Below are 26606 nucleotides of genomic sequence, written 5' to 3'. Positions count from 1 at the left end.
CTGCCAAACATGTGTATTTGCAGGGTAGAGAGCTTATCCTTGTCAATCCAGTTCTCATGGATCCTCTGCAAGGTAATTAAGGGACATTGTTAGAAACATATGACCCCAGACACCCTGCAAATTATTGATTTTACTTGTCCCTCGCCTTCCCATAGAGGAAAACTGAGGAGTGGGCAGAAGTGGCAAGCCCCGCAGAGCTCTGACAGCCAGGGCACAGGGCTCTTCTTAGATCTGGGCACATGTGCCTCTGTCAGGGGATGTCTGAATACCACCCACTTAATCTGTTACAGTGTAAAGTGGTTCTCAGCCTTGCTAAAGCTTTGACCCTTTAACACTGTTCTGTATGCTGTGGTGACACCCAACCATAAAATTATTTCCATTGCTACTTTATAACTGTAATTTTGCCACTGTTATGAATCATAATGTAAATAGCTGATATTCAGGATAGCTGATATCATGACCCACGGGTTGAAAACCACTGTTTTACACAAGTGGAACTAGCCATAGTGAAATCAATGATCATGTACTTCTGCAGATAAACATGTCTATTTTCTTCTTGGAGCATGCCCATGGAAGTTGGGCTTCTTACTACACCCTTATACCTCATATGGGGCCACATCAGAGGCTCTGCTCTTCATTAATATTGAATAAGGAAGGAGTCCAGTTTCCTACAATTTGTGTTCAGTGCGCCTTAGTGATTGTGGTATGTTCATAAACCAAGTATATCTTCTTCTATGGCTTCTGGGGAAGCATGTAATATACTTCATTGAGGAGCCAAAAATCTCCCTCCAATGATACTTGTCACACAGGGATGGAGTGCTGCAATTGGCAGCAGAGCAAGCTACATCCATCACGGTGTTGGGTTAAAATGACAACAGTTACATTATATGCCCTGTCTATTGAGTTCTTATTATGCCAGACACTGTGGATACGCTTAACATGTAAAGGAGTTTTGCCATCCCCATTTTATAAGCAGTGCAACTTGGAAGGCTTAAGAAATTTATCCAGCTAGCAGGCTTCAGGGGCCACCTGACAATGAGCTAAGCCCCATGCTGCACCAGGAAGAGATTCAAGAGGCTAGGCACTTAACCCCAAGAAGGTACAACCAGATGCGGAAAGGAAGCTAAGTAAATACTTTTTGAGTGTCAGGGGACTATTATGGACGATCATGTGTTACTTAAGTCAGAAACTTACACCATCTACTCCACATAACATTCGAATGGAGGGCCCAGGGAGGGGGTGTCACGACGCTAGTGTGTGTGTGCGAGGAGCCCATGTCTGCTGCTTTGAGGGTGATCACCAGGCAAGGCTGATGGATGATGCCATGAGATGCCCGAGCAAGGGAGCAGGAACTGGGAAGGTTGCAGGCTCCTATTACACCATACCACATTCAATTTGGCATATTCCTGTTTATTTTTCTGGGCTCATAGTCCACCCTTCTCTTCCAAATTGCTTAAGCACATAAAGTATTTTGTAAACGTTCAAATTAAAAGTTGCAACTATCTCGGTTGTCCCTTTGCCCCACCTCCCACCCCAAGTCTGACACTAAGGGTTGTGTGGGTTAAGTTTCAGACAGGGGCTCCTGTAGTTCCTCTTCCTGCCATGTGGTGGGGCTGTTCTTCTAGTTATCTCCACCATTACAAGTCCAATATTTATTTTTGGTGAGTAATTTGTTTATCGGGAGGTTATTTTAATCTAATTTTGGCCATATTTGCTAGCGCACACTATCTGCGCTTCCCAGCGTTAGCAGCTTGCATGTCTTGAAGGAAATTAGCTGAGGATGGTCTCAGAGGCATTTGCACAGCCATTATTTAAGGGAGGTGGGAGGAGGCTGGGCGAATGGAGCCTGGGGTTAGAGCAGCGGATGGAATTTGTTACCTTCCTAGTGGTGTTAGCATGATTGAGCCGGATTGACCGAGGGCGGGGGAGCCTGAGTAGCTTTTGGCAGGCTGTCTCTGCTCGACAGCAGCAACACTAGTGGTTAGGGTCCCCAGTCTCCTAGAACATTGTGACAAGTTGCAAAGGACCTAGATCAGCCGGGAAGGACAGCAGCCCTCCAGCTCCACACCCTGTGCAGGAGTCCCTCCTCCCGTTTGATGGTTTGATGGCATTTCAATGAACTGCTATTGTAAGCCCTCTGTAAGCTGGGGGTGGGAGAGGTTGGAAAGAGTGACTGTGTACCAGAACACCCACAGCAAGCAGTGGTGACGACAGTGATTAATAACGCTTGCTGGGTGCTTCGCTCACGTGTCATTGGACTCTTTGTCCTCATTTATAGAATGATCACATTACTATGCCTGTTTTATACGTGCAAGGAAGATGTGGCTAGCGGAAAATAAAGGCTTGCTGAGACCCCACAAATAACACAAGGGCAGCGAAACCCCACCTCAGATGTGGCTGCTTCCAAAGCACCTCGTCTTCTTATTCCCCCCAACCTTCAGCTGCAGCCAGGAACCCAGGACTCTGGTTTTAGCCGTAGATTGACTATGTGATCTAACCTGACCTCTGCCATTGCATTTGAGTTCAGGTTGCTTTTCCATAAGTGGAGGGTTGGCCGGGTGTTGAGGTTTCTTTGGAACAGAATCTTCCATTTTTATCATCAAAGCCTAAGCATAAATGACACATGTGCAGCTGACACACACAAGGGGTGCACAGGGAGAGACCCCAGTTAAAAACAGCTCGGCTTTCCCAATACCTCTGGACCCCTGGTAGACTGAGCAGCTTCCAGGGAAGTTTCTGGGGATCTGGAAGAAATCAACACTGAAAACTTCTGAATGAATGTCTGTGTGGAGTCTTTGGAGTCTTGACCTGTTGTTTGGGATTACAGCTTAGAGATGGAGTGACATGATGCTTCCTGTGGGAGGCAGGAAAAGTGTGCCACACTTCTCTAAGCAGTGGTCATTAAGAAAAAATTAAACCTAGTGAAATTTGACCCAGAGAAAGCCATACTCTCATATTCATCATCAAGCCCCATTCAGTCATTTTTGGAGTGTCTGAGGGCTAATGGGCCTAATTAAGCAATTGAACTGAGTCTGAGACATTAAGGACTAGAACCCCTTCCAGTGATGGTCAAACTCTTCAGAGGTGACTATCCTGGATCTTAACAGAGCTGAGGATGAGGGTAGTGACAATGCTCCTGCTTGACACAAAACTTGACTGGAAATTATTATTGCCATGTAGTTGTTAACTAGGGTCATTTCTTACACAAAGACAGGATGCTATGTTTTACTACCTCTATCTCCAGGGTTTTTCCTTTATTGTAGCATTTGCCTGCAAGTTTGGGCCATAGCGTTCCTTTGAAAAGACTGTAAAAGTGTCCAAATTTCCAAGTCACGGCTGAATGTAGCACCCTTCCCCCATGGGGGTCTGTTGACCGCTTGTTACTAGGAGCTGTTAGCTAAGCACTTCTCATCCCCTCCTGCCAGTAAGACCTGTGTGCAAGTTCCTGCTTTCTGTGCATCCTTTGTCTAAATGCTAATTCCTGTTTCTGGGCCACCCTTTGCCAGAGGGCCCTGGGAATATAGGCTTCTGACCTTGGTGTTTTTTCACCCTACCTGCTTTTGGTATTTAAGGCTCCACCCTTGAAATAATAAACGCCATTCTCCTTGCAAGAATGAACCGTTGTCTTTGTCTTCATTTACATCCTTACCCTTTGCCTCTGATCCTTGTAAAGTATTATAGCAGCCCTAGCTGGGAAAACACTGCCGGCTCACTACAGATGAAGGGGGCATGAATTTTATATAATTGCATAACACAACCTCCATAAGGGCAGGATGTGGTGGAGAACAGTGTTTACATAGTAATTATGATGTCTGCTCTCATGACACTGTGGGGTCAAATTGTAGCATCCGTGGAGACATGGCTATCAAGATACTCAGGTCTGTCCCCTTTAAAAATAATGACTAACATAGAAATAAGTGATGTACCAGGAATGGGAATAGGGCATTGGATTTTTAGTAAGCTTTGGTAAAAGTCAATGTTAGTTTATTATTACTGCCACTGGAGGCTTCAGGAGTTGATGTTACATAGGGATAGGGCTTGTTCAAATTAAATTAGTCTCCTAAGGTTTGTCCTCTGCATTGAATGGCATCTGGTTGTTTTTAGTGTCCATCTTCCCTGTAGAAGCCTTTTCTGTGAAGGGTCTAACAGAAAATAGTTTAGAGTTTGTGGACCACACAGTTTCTGTTATAGTTATTTCTCTTTGCCCTGAGAGGGCAGACACAGCTAGAGGAAGCACATAAAGAAATAGTTATGACTGAGTCCCCATAAAACTTTATAAAAACAGGCTGTGGGCAGTGTGCTGACCCCTACTTTAGAGAGTGAGCCTTAACCCTGGGGACTGTATTCCATTAATGCTTATTTCTTACGCCATTAACCCTAATGCATTTTCTACAGCAGACATTCAGAGCAAGTTATTTGAATAAGCAAAGGAATAAGTAAACACACAAATACATGCAAATCTGGTACCCCACAGTCCATCAGTATGCGCTTACTTTGTTTTCATTTTGGGCACTCAGGAGTTAACACCTGGGGCTGTGGAGTGGTAAACCCTTTAGATTTTAGAACTTGTATCATTCTGGCATAATTGATGACTGGCTGTGGGTTGACAAAGATAAAGTCTCACAGAGATTTAAAGGGATAGACAAAAAGATAAACATTGCACAGCTCTGAAGGCACTGTTTCCTCACCACATCCAGGATTGACTATGTGATTATTTATTTGTGTCAAGATGCACATCAGCTGTTTCCTACAGATTCTAGAAGTAGCAGGTGACAAAGCAACTTTTCATATATTACCTTATTTAATGCCCAAAACAGTCCTGTAAGACAGGTAAATATTTAACAATTCCAAGACGGTGACTTTCAGTTTGATTGATTTTGCCCCTGAAGGAACATTTATTGAGGCTGAAGACATTGTGACTATCGCATCTGTGGGGAGGTTGCTCCTGGAAGCCATGGAAAAGAGACCACTCTGCTACTAACATCCTACAATGCTTAGGATGGCCCCTATAATAAGTAATATCCAAACCTAGATGTCCACTATGAGAGGTGAGAAAGAAAGTCTTGTTTTTTTCAGGCTCAGAGAGGTGGGCCAAGCATCTCATAGCTGTGTAATACGCATGGGGTATGCTGGGAATAAAATATACCCATTCTTTTCATTCTAGAAGGTTTCATATCTATCTTTTAAAAGTAAGTGGTTTTGAATGAAATATTGGCAGAGATGTGTATATAAATGACAGTGAGGGTTAAAGATGCTGCTCAATCTCTTCCTTAGCTCCTGTCCATAACCCCAGACCTCCACTGGAACCACACATAGTCCTTCTACACTTTCCTGGAGCCATTATTGTCTACTTTTTGCTCTCTCTCTCTCTCTCTTTCTCTCTCTCTCTCTCTCTCTCTCTCTCTCTCTCTCTCTCTCTCTCTCTCTCTCTCTCTGTCTGTCTGTCTCTCTCTCTCTCTGTGTGTGTGCGTGTGTGTGTGTCTAAAGCTTCCATGTTGTGCTTTAGTACGATGGGCTGTGCAGGAAGAGAAAAGGGAGACATAGGGGTCTTGGAGGAGGTCATTGCTGGTATAGTCCAGGTGGTAGGAGAGAGGATGGAAATATTGACAGTGATTGGACTTGAGTTCAAAGGAGCATGCAGAAGGTGCAAGGATTTGGAACTTCATCATGATGGTGCTATTGGATGACAAGGCTGGAGGCAGAAGGCTAGATGTGTGTGCTCTTTGCTCCTCCTGGGGTTCCATGAAGCATGGGCTGAATTACACAGTGCCTATGAACTCGCAGAATTTGCTTTCTTGACGTGCATAGTACTCAACTGCATTGTGGCCCAAAGCAGAAGGGACCACGGCACATAGGTGCCTCCTGTATCAACTGTCAGAGAGGGCCGGTGGAAGAAGTTTACATTTCTTTCCTTCCAAGTGTGAATTCTGACTTCCTTCTTCGGGTGTTGTCCGCTGGTGAATTGACAGTGGAAGCAGCCAAGTGAAGTGAGGGACAGGGTTTCCCACAGGGTCTCAGCAGGAGTAACAGTTATTCCTGGGGCTTAGTGACCACCTTCTCATCCACTGAGAGAGTAAGCTCAAAGCAACACAGTGGACACATGGGAATGACCCTGAAGTTTCCGGGCAAAGCTTCTCATTCCCTGGGGCTCTTTTGCAGAAGCATCAGAGGCAAATAATAACTAAGAAGGGCCTGGAATCTTCCCTCACTTCTGTGTGCCTCTTTACCATGACTTTCAAAGTGTGTGTACACCTGTAACTTCTCCTGCAATGGCTCTCACAGTGTATGTGTGTGTGCACCTGTAACTTCTACAATGACTCTCAGAGTGTGTGTGTGTGTGCACCTGTAACTTCTGCAGTGATTCTCACAGTGTGTGTGTGCACCTGTAACTTCTGCAATGACTCTCAGAGAGTGTGTGTGTGTGAGTGTGTGCACCTGTAACTTCTGCAATGACTCTCACAGTGTGTGTGTGTGTGTGTGCGCGCGCACCTGTAACTTCTGCAGTGATTCTCACAGTGTGTGTGTGTGTGTGTGTACCTGTAACTTCTCTCTGCAATGACTCTCACAGTGTGTGTGTGTGTGTACCTGTAACTTCTCTCTGCAATGGCTCTCACAGTGTGTACACATCTGTAACGTATCCTGCAATGACTTTCACAGTATGTTTGCACCTGTGACTTCTCCCCTCACTTTGGCCCCTGCTTTAACTTCCCTGAGATTTTTTTTTTGTTTTTTGAGACAGGGTTTCTCTGTATTGTTTTGGAAGCTGTCGGTCCAGCCTGGCTTCGAACTCACAGAGATCCACCTGCCTCTGCCTCCCGAGTGCTGGGATTAAAGGCATGTGCCACCACCGCCCGGCGAGATTTGTTTTTTCACTCACTGAGTTTTCAAGAATCTTCTTGTTGTAGGTTCTGTCTTGTAACTCCTTCTTGCAATGTGGGTCTCGGCCCAGGTGCCTCATCTGCCAAGTCTTCACTGACCACGTAGTCTCATACATCTGTCCCACCCAGTCCTTGGAAATCACTCTTCAGTTTACACTGTTCAGTTTCTGTGTGTGTTGGCACCTGCATCCCTCCACTGCCTTCACACACATGCATGCCCCATGCGATCTGAGGCTTCATTTTGTTTTTAGCTGTGTTCCTAGTGACAACAATAGTCCCTGAAATATACTGGCATATCACTGATGCTCAATAAATGATTGCCAAGTGAATTAATATACCACCCTAGGCATGAGCATGGTTTTAGTTTCTGCCTTATTGCCTAAAGCAGCAGTGGCAGGATTTGGTTTGGAGGGAAAAGGTCTCTTTATTGGTGCATGCAAAATAAGTCATCCAGGTTGCTGCCCATTGCTGGGAATCAATTGATTTTATACATTTTTAGAAGTATCAATATGACAGTATGATCATATTTTCTTGTACCAACTGAAAGGTACATCAATATACACATACTATTAAGAGAGGAAAAAACTGCCAACTGCAATAGGCACCATATTGGTAACATCTTACCATTTGCAAAAACATGGGAGATATGTTTTAGAATTGATAAAAGCATAAACCAGGCCCGTGGGCCGGCCATTGTAGCTACTCAGGAGGCTGTAATAATAGAGTAAATTCAAAGCCTGGCAATTAGTGGGACCCAGTCTCAAAATAAATAAATAAATAAATAAATAAATAAAAATAAAAGTTAAAAAATGTGATAAACTCACAGCTCAGTGGTATAGTTGAGTCTACTTTAGGTTCAGACCTCAGCACTACACAAAAAAGAAACAAAATTACTAAATTATGCTCTGAGAATATTGATTTGCTCCACATATGTGATGTAGAATCAGAGGATCTTTGTTCTAGGGGCCTTTCTCTCATGGAGCATAGCGTGGCTGCTGAGCATCTTGCACCAGGCAGTGAGCACAGAGGAAGGAGGAATGGAGTGTCCTCCACACCTTTTCTCAGGAGAGTGGCATAGCTGCCGCGTGTCCTGCACAGGGCAGTGAGCACAGAGGACAGGAGGAACGCCGTGTCCTCAATGCCTTTGCTCATGGAGTGTAGCATGGCTGCTGAGTGTCCTGCACAGGGCAGTGAGCACAGAGCACAGGAGGAATGGCATTACCTCCATTCTGCAGGGTGAGGCAGATGCAAACTCCAAGGCTTGAACTATTTCATAGGAAGCTACTGAGATGTGCTTCTGATTTAGGAGAGAAACATCCAGATTCAAAACCATGTGAAAAAACACTATGGGTGGCCCCTTCACCATCTGAGTCACTATTCCTGGAGCTAAGAGAAAGTGTCCTTAATTTTACCAAGGCAGGTGATAGGAAAACAGGATTTGCTTGAAATGAATAATATCTCACACTATAAGCAAGTTTTCTAAGATGTATCTACACGAGAAAAGAAAGAGGCACCTGCAAAAGCGTTCAGTGTCGTTGCCATTGTTCAAGAAACAATAATCGAGTGTGATTTCCACTCCTGATGGTGTTTAGCTATGTTTCAGTCTGCATCTCGCTGCTTCTTCTCTACATGGGAGCCAAGCCTCTGCTGCAACTACAGAGGGACTGAGTGAATGAGTGACTACAACCTTAGGCCTCTCCTCAAAATCATTACACTTTGATCACATTCTGAGCTTGACTTCTGGTCTTGTCTCACTTAGTTTCTGTCTGGGTATTGGGAAGACACTACCCTACCTACAGCCCATCCAGACATTGCCTTGGATGACATGCATAATTGTAGGCTATTTGTTTGCAACCATAACCCCGGGATTTGCATCTCACTAGAACTGGGAGGAAATAGGCAGATGGAATATGGGGAGAGAAACTAATTTCATCTTAGACCCTTAGGCTTTCTCTCTAGCAGCCTTCCAGAACCATACAAGAAGCTAGTTGTACTGGGAAGAGGTATATGTTTGTATTGGATGAAAAATCGGATGCTAACTGGGGCATCAAAGGTTTGGAGACAGCACAGGACATCAGCTCTCCAGTCAGATGGCAGATTCCATTAGAATCCTAAAGATGCTATGTATAAGCTTGATGGACTTCAGTAAGTCTTTCAACGTCTCTCAGATTCTGCATGTTCATTTGTAAAGGGAGAAACATAATGCTTAGCCTACAGCACTTCCGTAAGACAAACGAGATGATCCATGTGAAATGATTAGCTGATGCTCAGCACATAGGAAACATTCAGAAAACAAATAGTTCCCCTTGTACCTGATATTATAGTGGGGAAGCAGGCAGCTCATTGTCTTATAATGTAATTTGGAAGCCTTGGGAAAGGCTATTTTGTTCAGAACTCTCTTCTAAATTGGCACACTGAGAAAATCACCAAAACAATCTATGGCAAAGGTACACATAGTACTCACTGTAGTTAGGTGTATCTTTATCTTGAGCCACATAATATCTCAGTACTGGGAGTTCTAGGTGGGCTATTGTAGAGGCTTGGGTGCTGTGGGTCAAAGTGCAAGTTTCAGTGTGAAGTCCTGATTGGAACTGGGCAGATTTTGTGGTGTTATTGCCCCTGGTTCATAGACAGTGAGGAGAAGGCTTGCAAGGAGACCTTGGAAGGTACAGCAGAATTCAATGAACCTTGCTAAGTGATTGTCTGCCATGAGTTTTAGTTCCTGTGAAGCTTACACATGATCAGAAAATAGACTCTTAGGAAGTTTCCGAACAAAGCATAGAGCTCTTTGATCTTTATAGGCAGGAATTTCCCGAGAGAGCATGTTAGAGTATGCAATGTAACTGAACGCCATTTCTTTCCAAGAAATGTCAGAAGGCCTCAAATCCTTACACTTATTCTTATACACATATATCTCATTATACCCAGGAGTAGTTTTTATGCTTTGAATATGAAATTTTCTCACAGAGTCAAGTGTTTGAGCCCAGGTGCCCAGCTGGTAGTGCTGTATTGGAGTTTTTAGGAAATATTAGGAAGGGAGGCCTAGCTACTGGGATCACATCTTTGGTGGATATCATGCATGACCTGCCCCTCCCTGAGTCCCTCTGCTTGCTGTCTGTTATGGTGAGCTGACTTACTCTGTCACATAGTCCCTGTGGTGTTTATTGGCCTTGTGTTGGCACCATGCCTGCTCTCTGTGCCCTACTTCTTTTTTAGAATGGAATTTTAACGCCGTGTCAATGTATTTTGGGAAGACATAACTTGTTCTTGATCCTCTAGATAGGAGCTCACATCTATGAGTTTACCTTGGACCACACAGGCTGTTCATGAATTATCAGGGGAGGCAAGAGGGGGCACATTGCAACTGCAAACACATTCAAAGAATAGTACTTAATAATGCAATCAAGATTACACAGCTAGGAAATAGTACAGGTAATGCTCAGCTTAAAAGTTGTGTGACCCCAGTGTTCCTGTTCTTGAATGGTGATTTCTAAAGGAACATACCCATATGTGGGACATTTGATACTTTGTTGTGCATGAGAACTGTTAGAATCATAAACAGTGCTGGTGTTGTTGACAATGGCAATTTTATCTGGCATTAGATGGCTTGCTTCATCTCAATTAATTTTTTCAAATGAAGAATGAAGAAGCTATTATTGGCTTTGTCTTTCAGGTAAAAGACTGCATGGTGGAGGTGTGTAATAACAGGCTCAATGTTGCACAGCTAGAATGTGATGGAGCCCAGCCTTGTTCAGGACTCCAGGTAGACAGCTGGCAGAGAGCTGAGGGGTCTGCATAGGGATCAGGACCAGCAGAGCAGGCTTGGGTACCTGTGGTTGGCATAGAGGAGTTTAGAGGCTTACACGGATCTGTATGTCTCATTCCTGGGTGTAGCTGTTATGGTCTCACGTGGTCCTCTGCTGCAGAGTCCTACTTCTCCTTTACTGAAGGACCTCACTCTACCTCTCAAGAATGAGACAGTCCTTAGATATAGAAATAAAGAACGGCAATGACACACAGGTCCTGTTAACTTTGTCAAGTAAGAAGGCAGAGCAGCAGAAAGCTTGTAGATGTATTAATCTGGAATTCCAAGCATTCCCACAGATAGCTGCCACAGGGCTCCAGATTCTCCTGGAGCAAGTCAATCCTTTGAGAGGTCTCTAGGCTTTCCTGTTTAGAAGACAAATATCTTTGTAAAGATGGTTCTGCTCACTAATGCCTCCAGGGGCTAGTGAGATAATTCACTTTTAAAGGAGATGGGGTAAGACAAGAGGTGTGGTGGTTGCTATGGTAACCTGCAGGCCTGCTTGGCCTGTGATTAAACATTGACAACATGGCACACACCAAAAGTCTATAGGCTACTAGTTTGTAGCTCCAATTACAAGGTTATCTCCCCTTTACTCTCTTAATTATTTAAATGAATTGTAGAATATTTGGAGTAAAAGTTTTGGAAGACTGTGAACAGGCAAACAGGGTCACCAATACCCCTTCTTGTAGCTAAGTACCCTTAACTCCTTAGCATAATTCTTTCTGGTGTCTTTATATTTTTCTTTTTACCAGACTGCAAAAAATCTGTACCAATGGGTACCTCTCCCAGAGAAAAATTTTTGGACTTCAATTCAGAATGCTTTGAGGAAACATGAGGGTACCAAGTAAGGATGCCAGTAGACCACATTTCAGACTGAAAATTAGTTAAAAGTAAGGAAGGCTCTGAGAGGCCATAACCCAGAGAGATGAGGAGACTGTAGAAAGGTGGAATGAGAAGAAAAATGAATTAAGTTTCAGCTGCTCCAGGATTCCACAATGGAAAATGGACCAATGCTCTTCTGCTGTAGCTGGAGTGGCCAACCAAACCAGCAATACTCAGGAAGCAGAAAGGTACAGGCCTTTGGATTTTCCTCCATCCTTTCATCCTACTACCATCTTTCAATCTATGTACCTCACCTTAACTTTCTAGGAAATTCAGACGTGTGTGTGTGTGTGTGTGTGTGTGTGCCCGCGCGTGCACATGCAAAGTTGCATGTATGGATCTATATACACAATGTGCATCAGCTTTTCTAAAAACAATCTGAGGAAGAAGCCATTTACACAGACTACAGAAGAGCTGGTCTGCTTGGAAGAGGGTTGGGGGGCTTAGAGTTCCCCGGATTCTTAACTCATCCAGAGCTATGTCTGAAATCTCATATTTTCTCCTGAATATTTTTCTGCTCTGAGAAGTGGTGTTTTTCTTTCAAGTCTCCCAAGAACTCGTCTGAGCTGCTGATTCTAGTGACCCTCATTTCATTCTTTGGCTCTTCTCCACTTTTGCTCTTCCGAAGTCTGATGAATCTCCACTTGTCGGTGTTAGATACGTATTGACTTTTGCAAAACTTCCCAAACTATTCTCAGAGAAAGGTTGACTGATGTAGGGTCAGCAAAGAAGGGAGCTTAGGTGTTTCAGATGTTAGTAAACATGGCCACTTGTTGGGGATTAACAGGTAAACTGTGAATAAAATCATTGCTGTTTGAAAAGGGATTTTTCTCTCAGACAATTAAAGACCCTTTTTCTCCATTACCCACTTCTTCTTACTCAAAATGAATAATGAATGAAGGTCATTAGGATGATGTATTATTGGTCACATTGCCTTAGAATAGATAAAGACAAATGCCATCAACCTTCCACAGCATACAGGGGCCTTGTGCCCCATATTTGCCACTTCTGGCACTTTTCACCAAGAAATACTTTCCTTTAATACCTCCTTGTCAGCCCCAATTTTCTTTTAAACATTAGATAGCAGATAGACTGGAACCTTATTTGGCAGCAAAGGACTCTAGCACAGTGTGGCCAAGATCATCCAAGGAAAGAAATATTTTTGTTACAAAGGAATAATTATTAAAGGAAGCATTGGAAGAGCTTTAAATCTTTCACAAACACATCACTGGGCATAAGTCTCATCACTACCAATTCAGGGTCATGGCTGCATTAAATGTTATAAAAGGAAAAACCAAAATAAAATCAACTCCTCACATGGGTCAAAAGTCTCAAGGGTGCTTAGTGAAGCCCTGTAACTTAAAATGTTATAAACAAGCAAATTAAAAGGTCTGTTAATATTATGAGAAAAATCCTCCATGGAATACAGCATTGAATTTCCATGTTGTTTTTTACACTCGTGTGCACTTACATGGTCTTGTGTAAGCTGTAATTCTGCTCTTTTGATTACTGCTCAGGGGAGCTCTCTCACACACACTTGGCTGGAAGTACATATTGTCTCATAAACCAGCATGAGTGGTTCATATAATGGAGCTATGTAGCCTCGAGAGAAGGGCAGGTTTTGAACATCTGTGGCAGAGTCACAGAGGCAGGCCTGTAGAGCTCCACAGCGTGCCTCAGGAGGTTTGCAGGAGCTCTAAGGCCCACAGTCCTCTGATTGGGTTGACAGTCCCACACTCATTCACTCACCCTGGAGCCCAGGGAAGTTAATCTGAAGAATAGCATGGACTAATTGTTGAGAGAGGTATCCTGGACAGTTCTTGGTAGACAGACTTATATATTGGTCTCAGGGGAGCTTACCAGGAAAACTGAGCTGAGATGGAGAAATGTTAGTGTGGAAGTCAGGGAAGGCTAAACTCTGTTAAACTTCTATCGGATATAGATGGGATGCCCCATAGGACAACCCTTCAGGATAAACTTTCAGCCTTGGCCTGAACATCATCAGAGCGGCTTGATCCCCTCCTCCAGCCCATCTTAGGGTTTAATAGTCTTTATGTGAGGGGTTCCCTTCTTGTTTGAACTCGGCCTTCTGTTGTAATTTCTTTCTAGTTTGGTCTTGCAGTCCTTCTGTCTAGAAGAGCCATAAGTTAAGACAGCCATTGACAAGGACAAGGCTGACCAGGGGGAGGTTCTATTTGGTGTGTTGAACAGAGTATACAACAGAATTGAACACATACTGTCACAGAAGGAGCTATTAGTTTCAGACCTGGAGAAAAGTGGGATGTCTGTAGGCACTAAAAAGGAATCTGGATGTGGCAGGGAGTCAGTGTGTGGTAGGAAGAGAGAATGTAAAGGGCCCACAGATTCTCTAAGGGCCATGGTCCATTTAAGGGCTTGCTCATAGAGGTTGCAGACGGACTTCTTCAAAGGAGTGTGGAGTGAGGAGAACATACTTAATGTGGCTTTGGTGCTTTCTATTAGATCCAGCAGATAGTTGGATGAAGGGCTTGTTTAGAGTCCATGAGTTGAGGAATAAGTACATCATATTGGAATCATTCCTGATGAGGGGAATGTTTACTAGGCTAGAGGTGACGTGGTATATTGAGGTTTCAAAATTAAAGAATACCTGAAAATGGGTGCTGACATGGCAACTATATTAAATAAATATGCAACCCCATGAAAGTCTGCGAACGGGCTTCTCTACTCTGAGAAAGGCACCTAGCATGTCTCTTGCAAGTGATAACCTTCAAGATGGGTGCTTACCTTGACCTTTTAACCCATTCAGCCTTTAGAGACACTTCTAAATCCTTCCATCATCTTCCCTCCTGATCTTTCTCACCTTTCCAATTCTTCTCGTTTCTCTTCTTTTTTTCTGAGAATAACTTAAAGATATTCATATTTTTCAACAGTAAATTTACTAAAAAGTAGGATGTTTTCTTATATAACCTCTGTCAAACAGAATCTAGAAGTAAACTTGTGAAACTTTTCCTGGGGAGTTACAAACAAATGTCTATCCTTCTCAGATAGGGAATGGTAGACCAAAGCACCTGATTCTATTGAAAGTCTATCTTGGGGAACCAATTAATTTTGGGACATTACTTAGAGGAGCTTGAATAATGGGTAACTTACCAGAACACAAGAGACTCAGGCAGCTGTGTCACCCAAGCACCTGATTTCTGCATGGGTCATGACTCACAGACTTGCATGGGTGGTACTTCCTGTCCCAGCTTATAGGCAGTTGCTCTACTGAACAGTCTTGGCTCCACAGCCATTTACTGTTTACATAACTTTGAAGATGGGCATCTTGTCAACCCGGTAAGTTTTGTGAGCTTCCTGAGTCTTGAAAAGAGGTGCTCTATGAACCTTGGAGGAGGTGATGTGAATGTCTGCTTGTTTTCTTCCACTTATGGATGCATTGAACTACTATGTCACAGTAACAGCTACTTGTTCTCAGCAGCTCTACAGGTTATGAGTCTCTGAAGTACCCACTGCTTTTTTCAAAGACAAGAGAGACTTCTCCCCATGATGGAGGCTGAGAGCAACAGTGATTGATAGGCATTTAGAGGGCAATTGGAAAGCTGTCTCCCTGGGTCTGACAGGCCCCAGGCCAAAGCACCTATTGCTTCTTTGTCAGCCACGCCTGATTGCTGAAAGATTCCAGCATGAGGGAACAACCTCTGTATCCAGTATGCCTATATGCAAGGTGAAATATGTGACCTATGCCTCATGAGCGTGACTCACATGCCTGATTGGTCAGGGCCCTACTATGTGTCTTTGTAGAACCACTAAATCTCCAAACTAGTCTTGAGGTCCCCACTGAATTAACTTCTTTTATAAAACTTTTCCATGAACACAAAATCTGAGCATGGAACAGAACCTGCCACCTAATTCCTTCAGGAACAAAACCTGTCACCTAATTCTTTCAGTAACATGTGCCCATCCTCTCCTATCTCCCCATTTTTGATATTCATGAGAACTTCACTGAGTGATAGTTAAGTATCCCAAATTGCCTGTATGAGTCTGTCTATCAGGGACCCTCGTATCACCTCGTCTGAAGCCCTTGTCTCGAGGAGGGACGAACAGTTGCATTGCTCGACTTTTCCACTTGAACAGTACTCAGACTGATCCTGTCTGCTGCCATGTCTGTCAGCTGCACAAGCAGAGTTGTGAGGGATTCTTCCATTGCTTATTTAAAATGCTTGCCCAATTCCAGCACTTCTGAGATTCTGTTCCCTGATTATGACAGTCTCCATTATTAAAGCCCCCATCTGCACACAGAGTCAAAGAGCTCCCTTTCTCTGTATCGAAGGTCCTTTTCGATCTCACTCTCTTTCTCCTTGTTGTCCTATTCTTTCCCATCGATTCCATGTGTTGGGATCCCAGGAAGAGCTCAACAGCAAGATCTAACATGTACTCTCTCCTATCAGCTATAATAAAGAGCAGGCAAACACCCTAGTCCCCTCCTAGCCTTTTACACTTTCATGCTGGTGTTGAGGAAAGCATCTATGTATCTTTCTCCCATTGAAACCCCCTCACAAAGGCAAAGTTCTTCTCAGTCAGGAAGTTCAGCTTCAGTAATATGTCTTATCACCCACAGACATGACCACAGCCCTTCTCTGAACCCTTTCAGTATGAATCACTTTTAGGTATTGAAGTATCTTCTCGAGAAGGCATCTGGGTGCAACTTCCAACCCATTCTAGACACAAGATGAGTCACTTCCTGCCACCTGGAGGATGACAGCCACCCTGTGATTTCCCCCAAGGGCACTCAGCCCTCAGATGACTTAGCATCAGTTGTGTGTTTTGTCAATCCACACAACATCCACAACAGCAAGGAGCCACACCATCCCATACTAAATGGGGAAAAGGTAGCTACATTGGGACTGCCCCTTGGATACCCTACCTTCAGATAAACCAGTCTCAGCTGCATGTCTTACTGACAATAGCAGGAGCCATTAAATAGCGTCCTTCAACATTATCTATGGCTCTGTCAAGTAGTCTCTGCGTGGCAATTGTGTTATGTGACTTTCCCTGTGGAGACACGAATAAACATATATTCATCACAGAAAGGGTACTGATGAAAGACTAAAGAAAAGATTCGACTTATCTCTAGTTTACTGAAACCATGTGGTTAGTTTGTAGTAGGAGCATGGTTAAAGGTTAGTTACAGGGACACAGGTGACTCAGATGGCTGTGCTACCGAAGAGCCCACCCCAGCAGTATGAGCAGTGACTCATGAAAGTTACAGCTGTACCCCTCTGAACTTGCAGGCAGCTGCTCCAGCAAAGCATCTCCTCAATCACTACAGCTGCTTCCTGCTTATATAACCATGGGGAAGGGTCTTGGGAATCTTGTGAGTTGTCCTATGAGCCTCCCTCCAGGAAGGAGATGGACTGTTTCAATCAAAAGGAAATAACTACATGGCATAAACATTGACATCATGCTGCATGGTAATCTACAAACCTTCCTCACTTGTTTTCCAAGATAGAGATAAACTTTAATCATACAGGAGGAAGAGGAGGAATCCTGAGTTCCATGAAATAAAATTAGAATAATGTCCCACACTGAGAAAACAGTGATAAATCTTTACATGAAAAGACAACCTTCCTCAAATTTTAACCCGAGCTTTACTGATGCTTTTTCTAGTGAATGATTTTTTTTCTTGGCCCATTATTTGCATTACAATTACATACTATTCTTAGGTGTCATGTATTCTTATCTTTCTGTCCCCATTCCAAGTCTTTTCTTTTTCTTCTTCCTTCTTATGATCTTGACATTTGTGAGCAATCTACGTTACATGCCTTATAGTGTGTACCTCACTATGAATTTTGGCAGGAATACTATAGAATACTATAGAAGCAACACTGTGTTTTTCTCAGGTCATCATAACAAGGGGGCTACATTACAACCCCATTACTGGAAATGTTGATTTTGATCATTTGGTTAAAATAACACCTGCCAGTTTTATATACTGAAAAGTTATTATTGCCTTTATAAGTACTATGTGGGAGTCACACTGTGGCATTCTCAGGCAGCTGTGTCCCGGGGAGCTATGATTGACATGACCTTTTCCCTTTGTCTCCAGAGTCTAACAGCCGCAGGGCAGTGAACCAAGGCTATGTCACCAGCTTGCTCAGGCTGCATCAGGACTGGCACAGCCACGATGTGACCAACACCTATGTGCTGATCCGCCATGGGCTCCTGCTCTGTCTCAGGCACATTGTCACTCTCCGGTCTGGCAGGGAGGCCTTCCTGGCAGCCCGAGGCATGGAGACTCTCTTCAGCATCGCACAGGTAGCCAGCATGGGGGTTTCTGAAGCAGGTGGATGTCTTCAAGGGTGATTCTAGAAGGCTGGAGCTTGGAAATTGTCCTGAATGGAGCAGGGAAAACTAAAACAACTGCAACACGGTGCTTGTTTCAATTTGGTGCGTGCTCTGAATTCAAATCCCTATTCACTCACTCAGTCATGTTTTCATTCAGTAATCCAATCAGTATGTGTTCATTCGGCCAATGCGTGTTTATTGTTAGCACACTACCACAGATGACAGATAGCGTAGTGATTAAGAGTATGCGCTCCAGAACCACAGGCCCCAGCCTAAAGCTGTGAAACTTCGACGGTATCATCTCCCTTTTCAAACCATCAATTTGCCTTTTCTTTTTAAAAGAAACATAGCTGGACATTGTGTCACATACCCTTAATCCCAGCACTTGGGAGGCAGATCTCTGAGTTCGTGACCTGCCTGGTCTACAGAGGGAGTTCCAGGACACCAGAGCTACACAGAGAAACCCTGTCCCGAAAAACAAAAACAACAACAACCAAAGGAATAAGATAAACATACATATATGCACTAAAGAAGTAGAATTAAAGCATTTAGATTCTTTTGTGTATTAAGTTCATGTGTTCAGGAATGTACATATTATATTTTAAGAATTTATTTTCTTCTTTTGAGTGTGAGCAGTCATTGGACTAAATAGTACTGGGGAATATGGCAAAGGAGACTTCTGATCTTATGGGGCACACATCCTAGCATTAAATAAACACCGTCATTAAATAAACAAAATATCCAATGAGAAGGATTTTTGCAGTGGCCTGTGAGGCCCGGAAAATGAGACAGACTCGTATAGGTGGAGGAAGAAGATCATTTAGAGATGCTAAGTTTTTTTCTAAGTAGGTGACACCCAAACCTAAATTGCTAGATAGCTCATCAAACCAGGCTTAAGCAGGAGAGTGGTCCAGGTAAAGGGAATAGCATCTTCTCTGGCTGGCTCTTAGCTGCCCCGGGTGGGGTGTGTGGTCCAAGGTTGTTTGGATTTCAACCCAAGTCACACATTCCTTAGCTACACTCGACTGGGGCTGATTTCAATATCATGCCAGCTGGTGATACAAATAACCTAAAAATCCATCTCTGCTCGCTTGCATATGCCTCATGTTCCCTGTTGTTTTCCTAGTTGACAGTCTCTGGTGCTCAATGCTCCTCTCTGGAAAGCTTCCCAATTTACTCTACCTGAGTACCCGCAGAGGTAACGAAGCAGCCAATGAGAGCGCTGTTCTCCCACAACAGCATTGCTAGACTTTTCCTATTCTTTTTTAAAAATGGCATTCTTCCTCCAAACACGAACATGATGCAAACCAATATCTAATTTCCTGTCTGCTGTCACCTCTGAGTTTTTCCTCTGTCATTACTGAGTTCAGAGCTTCTCAGTCATGAAATAGCTGCAGTTTTGCATTCTGCTTTTCTGGATCAAGCAGTGCTTTCAGCTTTTCCAAGCTTCCTTGTTCTCTGCAGGCTCACGATCCTCTAACTGTCTAATCTCACTCAGTCCCTGTGAATTTTCCCCCTTGGCTGCTGATGCCAGGCGCCCCCATTCTGGCTGGCATGCTTGGTGCTTTCTGTCCTCCATATTATTGACTGTTTCCCTTTGCTGTACTAAAAATATCTGAAAGGACAGTAGAGAAAGAAGATGGTGACATTACAATTATATATCGCAGAGAAGGACACAGTGAAATATATTACACCACATTAAGCCCAGGCATGTGAGGATCTGCAAACATGTATGCAGGCCTTTAGAGGGAGTCCCTTAACAGGTCAGTGATGCTGTCGACCCGTCTAGCAAGTGAACGGCAAATCTCCAGCCTCCAGTTACTACTGTAAGAGGAAACTAAATGTGAGTGAAGGTAGAATCTACACTTTATAGTGAGGTTGACCCAGATCATACTGCAATCTCTGATTGATATTATGTGAGAAAGTAGCCTAGGAGTCATCATGGAACAATGCTGAATAAATTGGCCATGATGCACTAAGCCTGTTACCAGGAAACATCTGCACAATTTGTGGGTGAATATCTGAGGTGTTGAATTCCCCACATTCGCTAATGTCTTCACTTGGCTTTCAATCTTTTAAACAATATTTTTTCTATAGGGACTTTTCACCATGTTTTCTTTTAAAATTATTTATTTAGTATGTATAGAGTGTTCTGCCTGCATGTGCCTCTTCACGCCAGAAGAGGGCAATAGATTTCATCACAGATGGTTGTGAGCCAACATGTGGTTGCTGGGAATTGAACTCAGGACCTTTGGAACAACAGTTAGTGCTCCCAACCTCTGAGCCATCTCTCCTGTTTTTTTTTTGTAAAGATTTATTTATTTTATGTATTTGTGTGCTCTATCTGCTTATATACCTTTGTACCAGAAGAGGGCAACAGATATGGTTGCTAGGAATTGAACTCAGGATCTCTGAAAGAGCAGCCAGTGCTTTTAACCACTGAGCTATCTCTTCAGCACTGCCCCCCAAGTTCACTTGTTAACCTAATGATGTCTTCTGACATTGTCCTCCTGCCTAGCACCTGGTTTTTTAACAAGGAACTTGGTGACAAGTGGATCTAGGGATTTTTATTTCCTTGGAATTAATAATAAATTTTTAAATGTGTAAACACTTCCCTTCGAATAGAAGAAGGCACCCAATATGGCACTGTCGACAATGCCCTGGTCTCTGTTCTTAATAACCCTGCCTGATACCCTTCTTTGAGCTCATGGCATGATTGACACTTCTAGGATACATGAGCTTGCTTCTCTTCTTCGTTTCAGTTCTCATCTGGACCATCTCACAGACAAAAAAAAAAGTAGTTGCCATCAATCACCATCAGTGGCCATGTCAATGGCAATTACAGACAGAAAAAAGATGTTGGCATCTTTTTTGACATTCTTGGCTTGGTCTTGGTTCTGTTTTCCCTGAGGCTGAAGGCCAGAGCATCATCTCTAATCTGCATCTACTTTATCTTTCTACTTTCGTCTCCAATCTGCATCTATTTTACCTTTCTTCTTTCTCCTCCACACTCCATTTTCTCTTTTTCCAATACTAATAACTTTACAGCAAACACTTGAGGCCATTCAACCAGGCCAAAGGGCTGAACTGTCTTCAACGAATTCATTTTCCACTGGGAGTGTTTCCTGCTGTGTCCGTGTCCGCAGAGACAGTTGATTGGTACCATTTGAGCACACTAAGGAAAAGGGGCATTCTTGATTGTCTTAAGACATTGCTGTTTTGAGTTGGATCGCTTATATTTTTAAGTCTGCTTTTGGTGTGTGCAGGGGTGGCCGGGGATTGGATGTAGGCTTTACACATTCTATGCAGGTGCTCCAACTCAGAATGATATCCAAAGCCTTCATTGTTTTTTGTTTTGTTTTGTTTTTTGGGGGGTTTCTCTGTATTGTTTTGGAGGCTGTCGGTGCAGCCTGGCCTCAAACTCACAGAGATCTGCCTGCCTCTGCCTCCCGAGTGCTGGCTTTAAAGGTGTGCGCCACCACTGCCTGGCCCAAAGCCCTCATTGTTAATTCTTTGGCATGTTTGTGTGTGCATGCATGTGTGCATGTGTGTGTGTGTGTGTGTGTGTGTGTGTGTATGTCAGCCATTGGTTGACATCTAGTAACTTCTTAATTTCCTTTCCACTGTAGTTTCTGAGACAGGCTCTCTCACTGAGCCTGGGGCCACTGACTTGGCTTGGTTGACTAATCATCAAGGTCTCTGAGTCCTTACATCTCTGTCTTTTCAGTGCTAGGATCATAGGTGTGCTCGGTTTGCTGTCTGCTTTTCTGATGTGGGTCCTGGAGGATCAATCTAAGAGCCCCATGCTTGCATGGCAAGCATTTCACTAGTGGAGCCATTTTTAGCAGCTACATTTTTGTTGATATTTTTCTCTGTCTACTTTCATGAGCTACCTGTAATATGGACTTAGAGGTACCACAGTAGGACAGCACCATAACCCAGGCCTTGTGGTGACTGCTCAGCACCTATTATGATTTCTTGATCTCAGAGCTTTCTGTTCCCTTTAACACTCTCAGATTGGAGGCTTGTCATAGACATATTTCTGTACCAAGTTCAGCACGCAGCACATTTTCCAAGCCAAAGAGTAACTGAGCTACTTCTGACTCTGTCTCAGTTTAGTAAACTTGTTCTTTCATTTTTCAGTGTCTGCAAAGAGAGGTATTGTCATGTTCTATCACCATCAAAATATTACATCTGCAAATCTGAGTTTGCTTTGCTTTGAGTAGGTACCAAGCAGGATCTGCACACTGGGCTTTGAGACAGGCAAGTTGGCTAATTTAGGCACGTGGGATTTACACAGACTTTCCTTATGATTTTATATTTTATCCTTTTTTGTTATATAATTCTGTTTAGACATAGCAAGGAGACAAAAGCAAGACTTCCATCAATTCAGCCGTTTATTCCCTAACTTAGGCAATAATTCATAGTGACTCGGGGGTGCCTGAAGGAATGTGTCACCCCTCTTTCCTCAGGCATCCCAGATAAGGACTTGCCTCAGGTACAGCCTCCCTTGAAATAAATTCAAGTCTACTCCCAGACTAAGCTCATCCCAATGCTATCTGAGCAGCAAAATAGAAATAATGATGCAAACTCTGAGTAGATATTATTCTGCATTGGAATGTTCAAACAACGAAACATACAGTGAGACTGTTTGCTGTCCACTTAGACTGTGTGCATTTTGCTATCTGAAATAACATCCCTGTATGGGGGCTGTACACAGGGTCTGTTGTGATATTCTCTCTCCTCAGACCTGCCTGGACAACAAGAGCATGGAACCTGTGATCTCTGTGGTGCTTCAGATCCTCAGGCAATGCTACCCTGAGAGTCCACTTCCCTTGGTCACGGCCAGTAGTGCTTACACCTTCCCAGCTATCGGGAGCACCAGCTCAGAGCTCCCACAAGCTCTCACTGAAGGTAAGGTAGCAGGTAGCCTTCAGAGCAGTGTTTGCATTTTACAGCATGTTGGAGGGATGGGGAATAAAGCAGAAGCGGTTGTTGTACAGGTCAACCATGATCTTCTAATAAGCTCATTAGAGACATGTATGAAGCAGTAGACTTTTTCATAAGCAGGGAGAACAAGCATCATGCTCACTCACAGTGTCCCTAATTATTAGCTGTCACCGCTTTGCCTGGTGGCTACCGAATGCCTTCACAGGCATCTCATCTAATTAAGAAAAACAATCTTTTCACAATTTTGTGACCCAATCTCTTTACTGCACTGTCCATTGGTGGAATTAATTTGTCATTTGGACAAGGCTGCAATAAAACTTTCACCATGTAAAACCACATGATACATGTTTTAGAATATCAGAAAGTGTGGATGATTTAACCTCCAGGAAGATCTTAAGGTCAAAGACCCTAGTGCTGTTTACCCTGACCTTCCTCTGGGGAGCAGATTTCCCACAGTTGAAATTTTTGTCACATGGCAGCTGATACTTTCTAAACTTAGTGGATAATTCTGGAATGCATTCCTCCATTTTAAAATTAGGAACTTAGTCAAGGCACTATCTAAATTCCAATGAGTTTAGTGTACATGTGGCCTATAAACTCTAAGACAGTGTCATTTGCATCAATAATCCAATTTGGGTGGGAGGATAATGGTAGTGTCACTTTTATGTCATTTCTGTCCAAATTCATTTTGCATTTTACATGGCATCCTGATCCCATATAGTCATGTGCACAGCATATATAGAAATCAGTGAGAATCTGCACATGCAGGGATACAGTACATTTGTAATGGGTCCCTTATTTGCAAGAAATGCGAGCCACTGTGCATGAGAGAGTAAATGCCAGACAATGAGCACACTCATTCTTTGATCTCCTTTTTCCACTCAGAAGATGTTGAAGATGATGGCGAGGAGGAAATGGACAAAGAATCAGATGTGGAGGCTGTGAAAGAAGTAGGTAAACCAGCCCTTGCTTGTCATACTGATACTATGCAAAAGAAAATATATCACTTCCTATATTTACTGAGTTTGCTCCAGTATTGACACTCCAATGATAATGATGTCTACAAGGCATGGATACTGTTGTTGGTTTTGCAGATACCATTTTCACCTTGCTATGTCTCATACATAGCCTCTTTGTAGAAACAGGTCTATTGATTATGATCTAATATTCTATCAGGATGAGCCTGACAGACTCTTGCTTAGAGTTGGTGTATTGAATAAGTATGGAAAGATATTTTAGGAAACATTCTGCTAGACCTCACCTGTCTTCATCAATCAATTTTCTCATCCCCTGTCCATTCTGCACAGGGATGTGGGACAGTGCATCCCCATTCACACCTGTTGAATTAGTCTTCCATGCCTTGCAATGTGTGCAGCTCTTTTCCCAAAGAAGTGATGCTCCTTGTTCCCTACCACACAGTGGCCCATGAAGGGAGGTCAGTAATCTTTTCTTTTAATCAAAGTTCACATAGTAATTATTTGATGCTTTTTGAACCTCATGTTCTTTGTTTCAATGACTCAACGTGCCATTATAATACAAAAACTGGCATCCACAATACTGGAATGAATGGGTATGGCTGTTTTTCAGGTTGAAGAATACAGTTCATTGACTGCTTTTTTGTGGGATAGGTGTTTTAAACTTTATGATTGTTTGAATATTGACTGGATATTTCTTGTCATATTGTGTGATGCTTCACAGCATCCCTGTTCTCCACTCACTAGTCCCCCATAGCATCCATCACTTTGCTACTCACTCGTAAACCAAAAATATCTCTAGGAACGTCCAAATCGCTCCTAATTGACAGCCATTCTCCTTGAAAACTGATAGTTCATTTATGAGTTATAATTCTGTCTCCATTTCCCCTGCTGTGTGTAGTTTTGGATAAGTTTCTCCATTTATAGCTCATTAATTTTGTCATCGGTAGCATAAGATCCAAAAGACAGTCCTAATAGTGACATTCAAATTTAAAAAACTATTCTGTACCAGTAAGTTGGCTCAAGCAGAAAAAGGCAATTTCTGCAAAGCCTAATGTTCTGAGTTCAAACCACAGAATCCATATGGCGGAAAGGAAGAATCATCTTTCCCAAGTTGTCCTCTGACCTCTGTGCATTCACATGTGTGCACAGGTGCGTGCACACATGCGTGTGTGCATACACACATACACACATGGGCATAAACATATATGCATCCTCCACATGTACCCACAGACACAGGCAGCCCCCAGTCCTCCTGCATGCAGACACACACACCATACACCACACACACACACACACACACACACACACACACACACACACACACAATTTAAAATGTTATACAAAAATAAAAGAAGCAAGCCCCTCCCCCTCTCTTTCTCCCCTTTCCTCTTCCTTACTTGTCTTCCCCCTTCCTCTGTTCCCTTCTCTCCTTTCCTAGACACAAAGAGGTTTCAGGGTTCTCAATGTGAGCACCCCCCTTGCTGATGCCAGGGGCAGACATCTAGGGGCTATCTCTCAGTCCCATCTGTGGGCTTAGACTGCTGTTGACAGTCTGTTGTTCCCAGGGTTTTGTTGATAAATAGAATCATTTCTGCAGTCATCAGCAGCAAATTGCTTCTTTGCTGTGGTTCGGCCACACAGGCCTATGGAGTACGTGCAGAATCATTTGAATAATACTGGGCTGCTGCAGTCATTCATCAATGCCACCTTGCACTCCCCTCTTGCTTGCACTCTGATAACTGGATGTCTGATGCACTGTCAGTCGTCTCTTGTATCTGATGCAGGGGGACACAGCGTATGTCAGTGCCTGACTCCACACAGCTAGCTTGAGCGGGAGGGTGTCCTGATACTTTCCCCTGACTCTACTCTGGAGAAGATGGTAGGCTGGGGGGGAGTGGAAACTAAACAGATATAAAAATCCCACTGGGAAAGAAGCAGAAGATAAATTGGTGAGGATCTGGAAACTATTCATCAAAGCCTATGGCTGAGGAGATGATGAGAATCGGGCGTGAATAGGAGCTGTAGAGCAATGGGGTAGCATAGGAATTAGGCTTGATTCTGGGATACTGCAAGCCTAGAACTGGCCCTCCAGCAGCTAGCTTTTCCTAGGTGAATGCTGTAACATTTGCTGCCGAGAACATGGACAAGTAACCAGGCCGGTTTTGTTTTCTACTCACAGAGTTGACATAGGTCTTTAGTCTGTAGCATTCTCATTTGAAAATTGCAGACAAATGTGGCCTATATCTGAGTAAAAATATTTACAAGAAACTCCTGTGAGTAGAAGGTCTGAGGAGTAGACAGGTCATGGTCAGCACAGGAAAGAGAAACACTACATGGAGATGGGGTGTTGGCTGTGTGTGCTCTTCGTGCATGCAGTAGATTTGAGTCAACTATGGGGAGAGCTGAGTGAACTTTACTCAGGTTCTCCTTCTCCCCACTTTATTTGCCTTCCCTTTTGAATTTCTTTTCTTTCTTTCAGCTGCTTTGTAGGATCCATACACATCAGGAAAAGTTCTGGGGCTTGGTTGTGTGACACAAAAATAAACCAGATGCTGACTTTTACTGTCAGAGTTCACACTGTCATGAACTTGGGAGTTGTCTTTACTAAAGACCAAATTAGAACTTATAATTTGAAGAAGCAAGTGTGAGGCAGGGCAGAGACCATGCCCAAGAGGCACAATTTAAGGAGGAAGGGTAAGAACATATTCTCTAGATTAAGGAGCTATCAGTATTCTACATAATATGAAGACACAATAGCAGGTCCATCCTTAGAGGCTTAGAAATAGC

General features: G+C 43.3%; 1 protein-coding gene across 1 annotated transcript in view; it reads left to right on the top strand.

Moving 5' to 3' along the window:
• Agbl1 (AGBL carboxypeptidase 1) overlaps nucleotides 1–26606 on the top strand; it is a 519496-nt gene that overhangs the window by 148425 nt on the left and 344465 nt on the right. Inside the window, exons 7-9 of the mRNA XM_005077867.4 lie at nucleotides 17654–17862; nucleotides 22641–22806; nucleotides 23728–23792. Of these exons, the coding sequence (XP_005077924.4) occupies nucleotides 17654–17862; nucleotides 22641–22806; nucleotides 23728–23792 (440 nt within the window). The remainder of the gene's footprint in view (nucleotides 1–17653; nucleotides 17863–22640; nucleotides 22807–23727; nucleotides 23793–26606) is intronic.

The sequence above is a fragment of the Mesocricetus auratus genome, unplaced genomic scaffold, assembly GCF_017639785.1.
Source record: "Mesocricetus auratus isolate SY011 unplaced genomic scaffold, BCM_Maur_2.0 Super-Scaffold_4256, whole genome shotgun sequence".
Lineage (NCBI taxonomy): Eukaryota > Metazoa > Chordata > Mammalia > Rodentia > Cricetidae > Mesocricetus > Mesocricetus auratus.
This window is presented reverse-complemented; position numbering and strand designations above follow the sequence as displayed.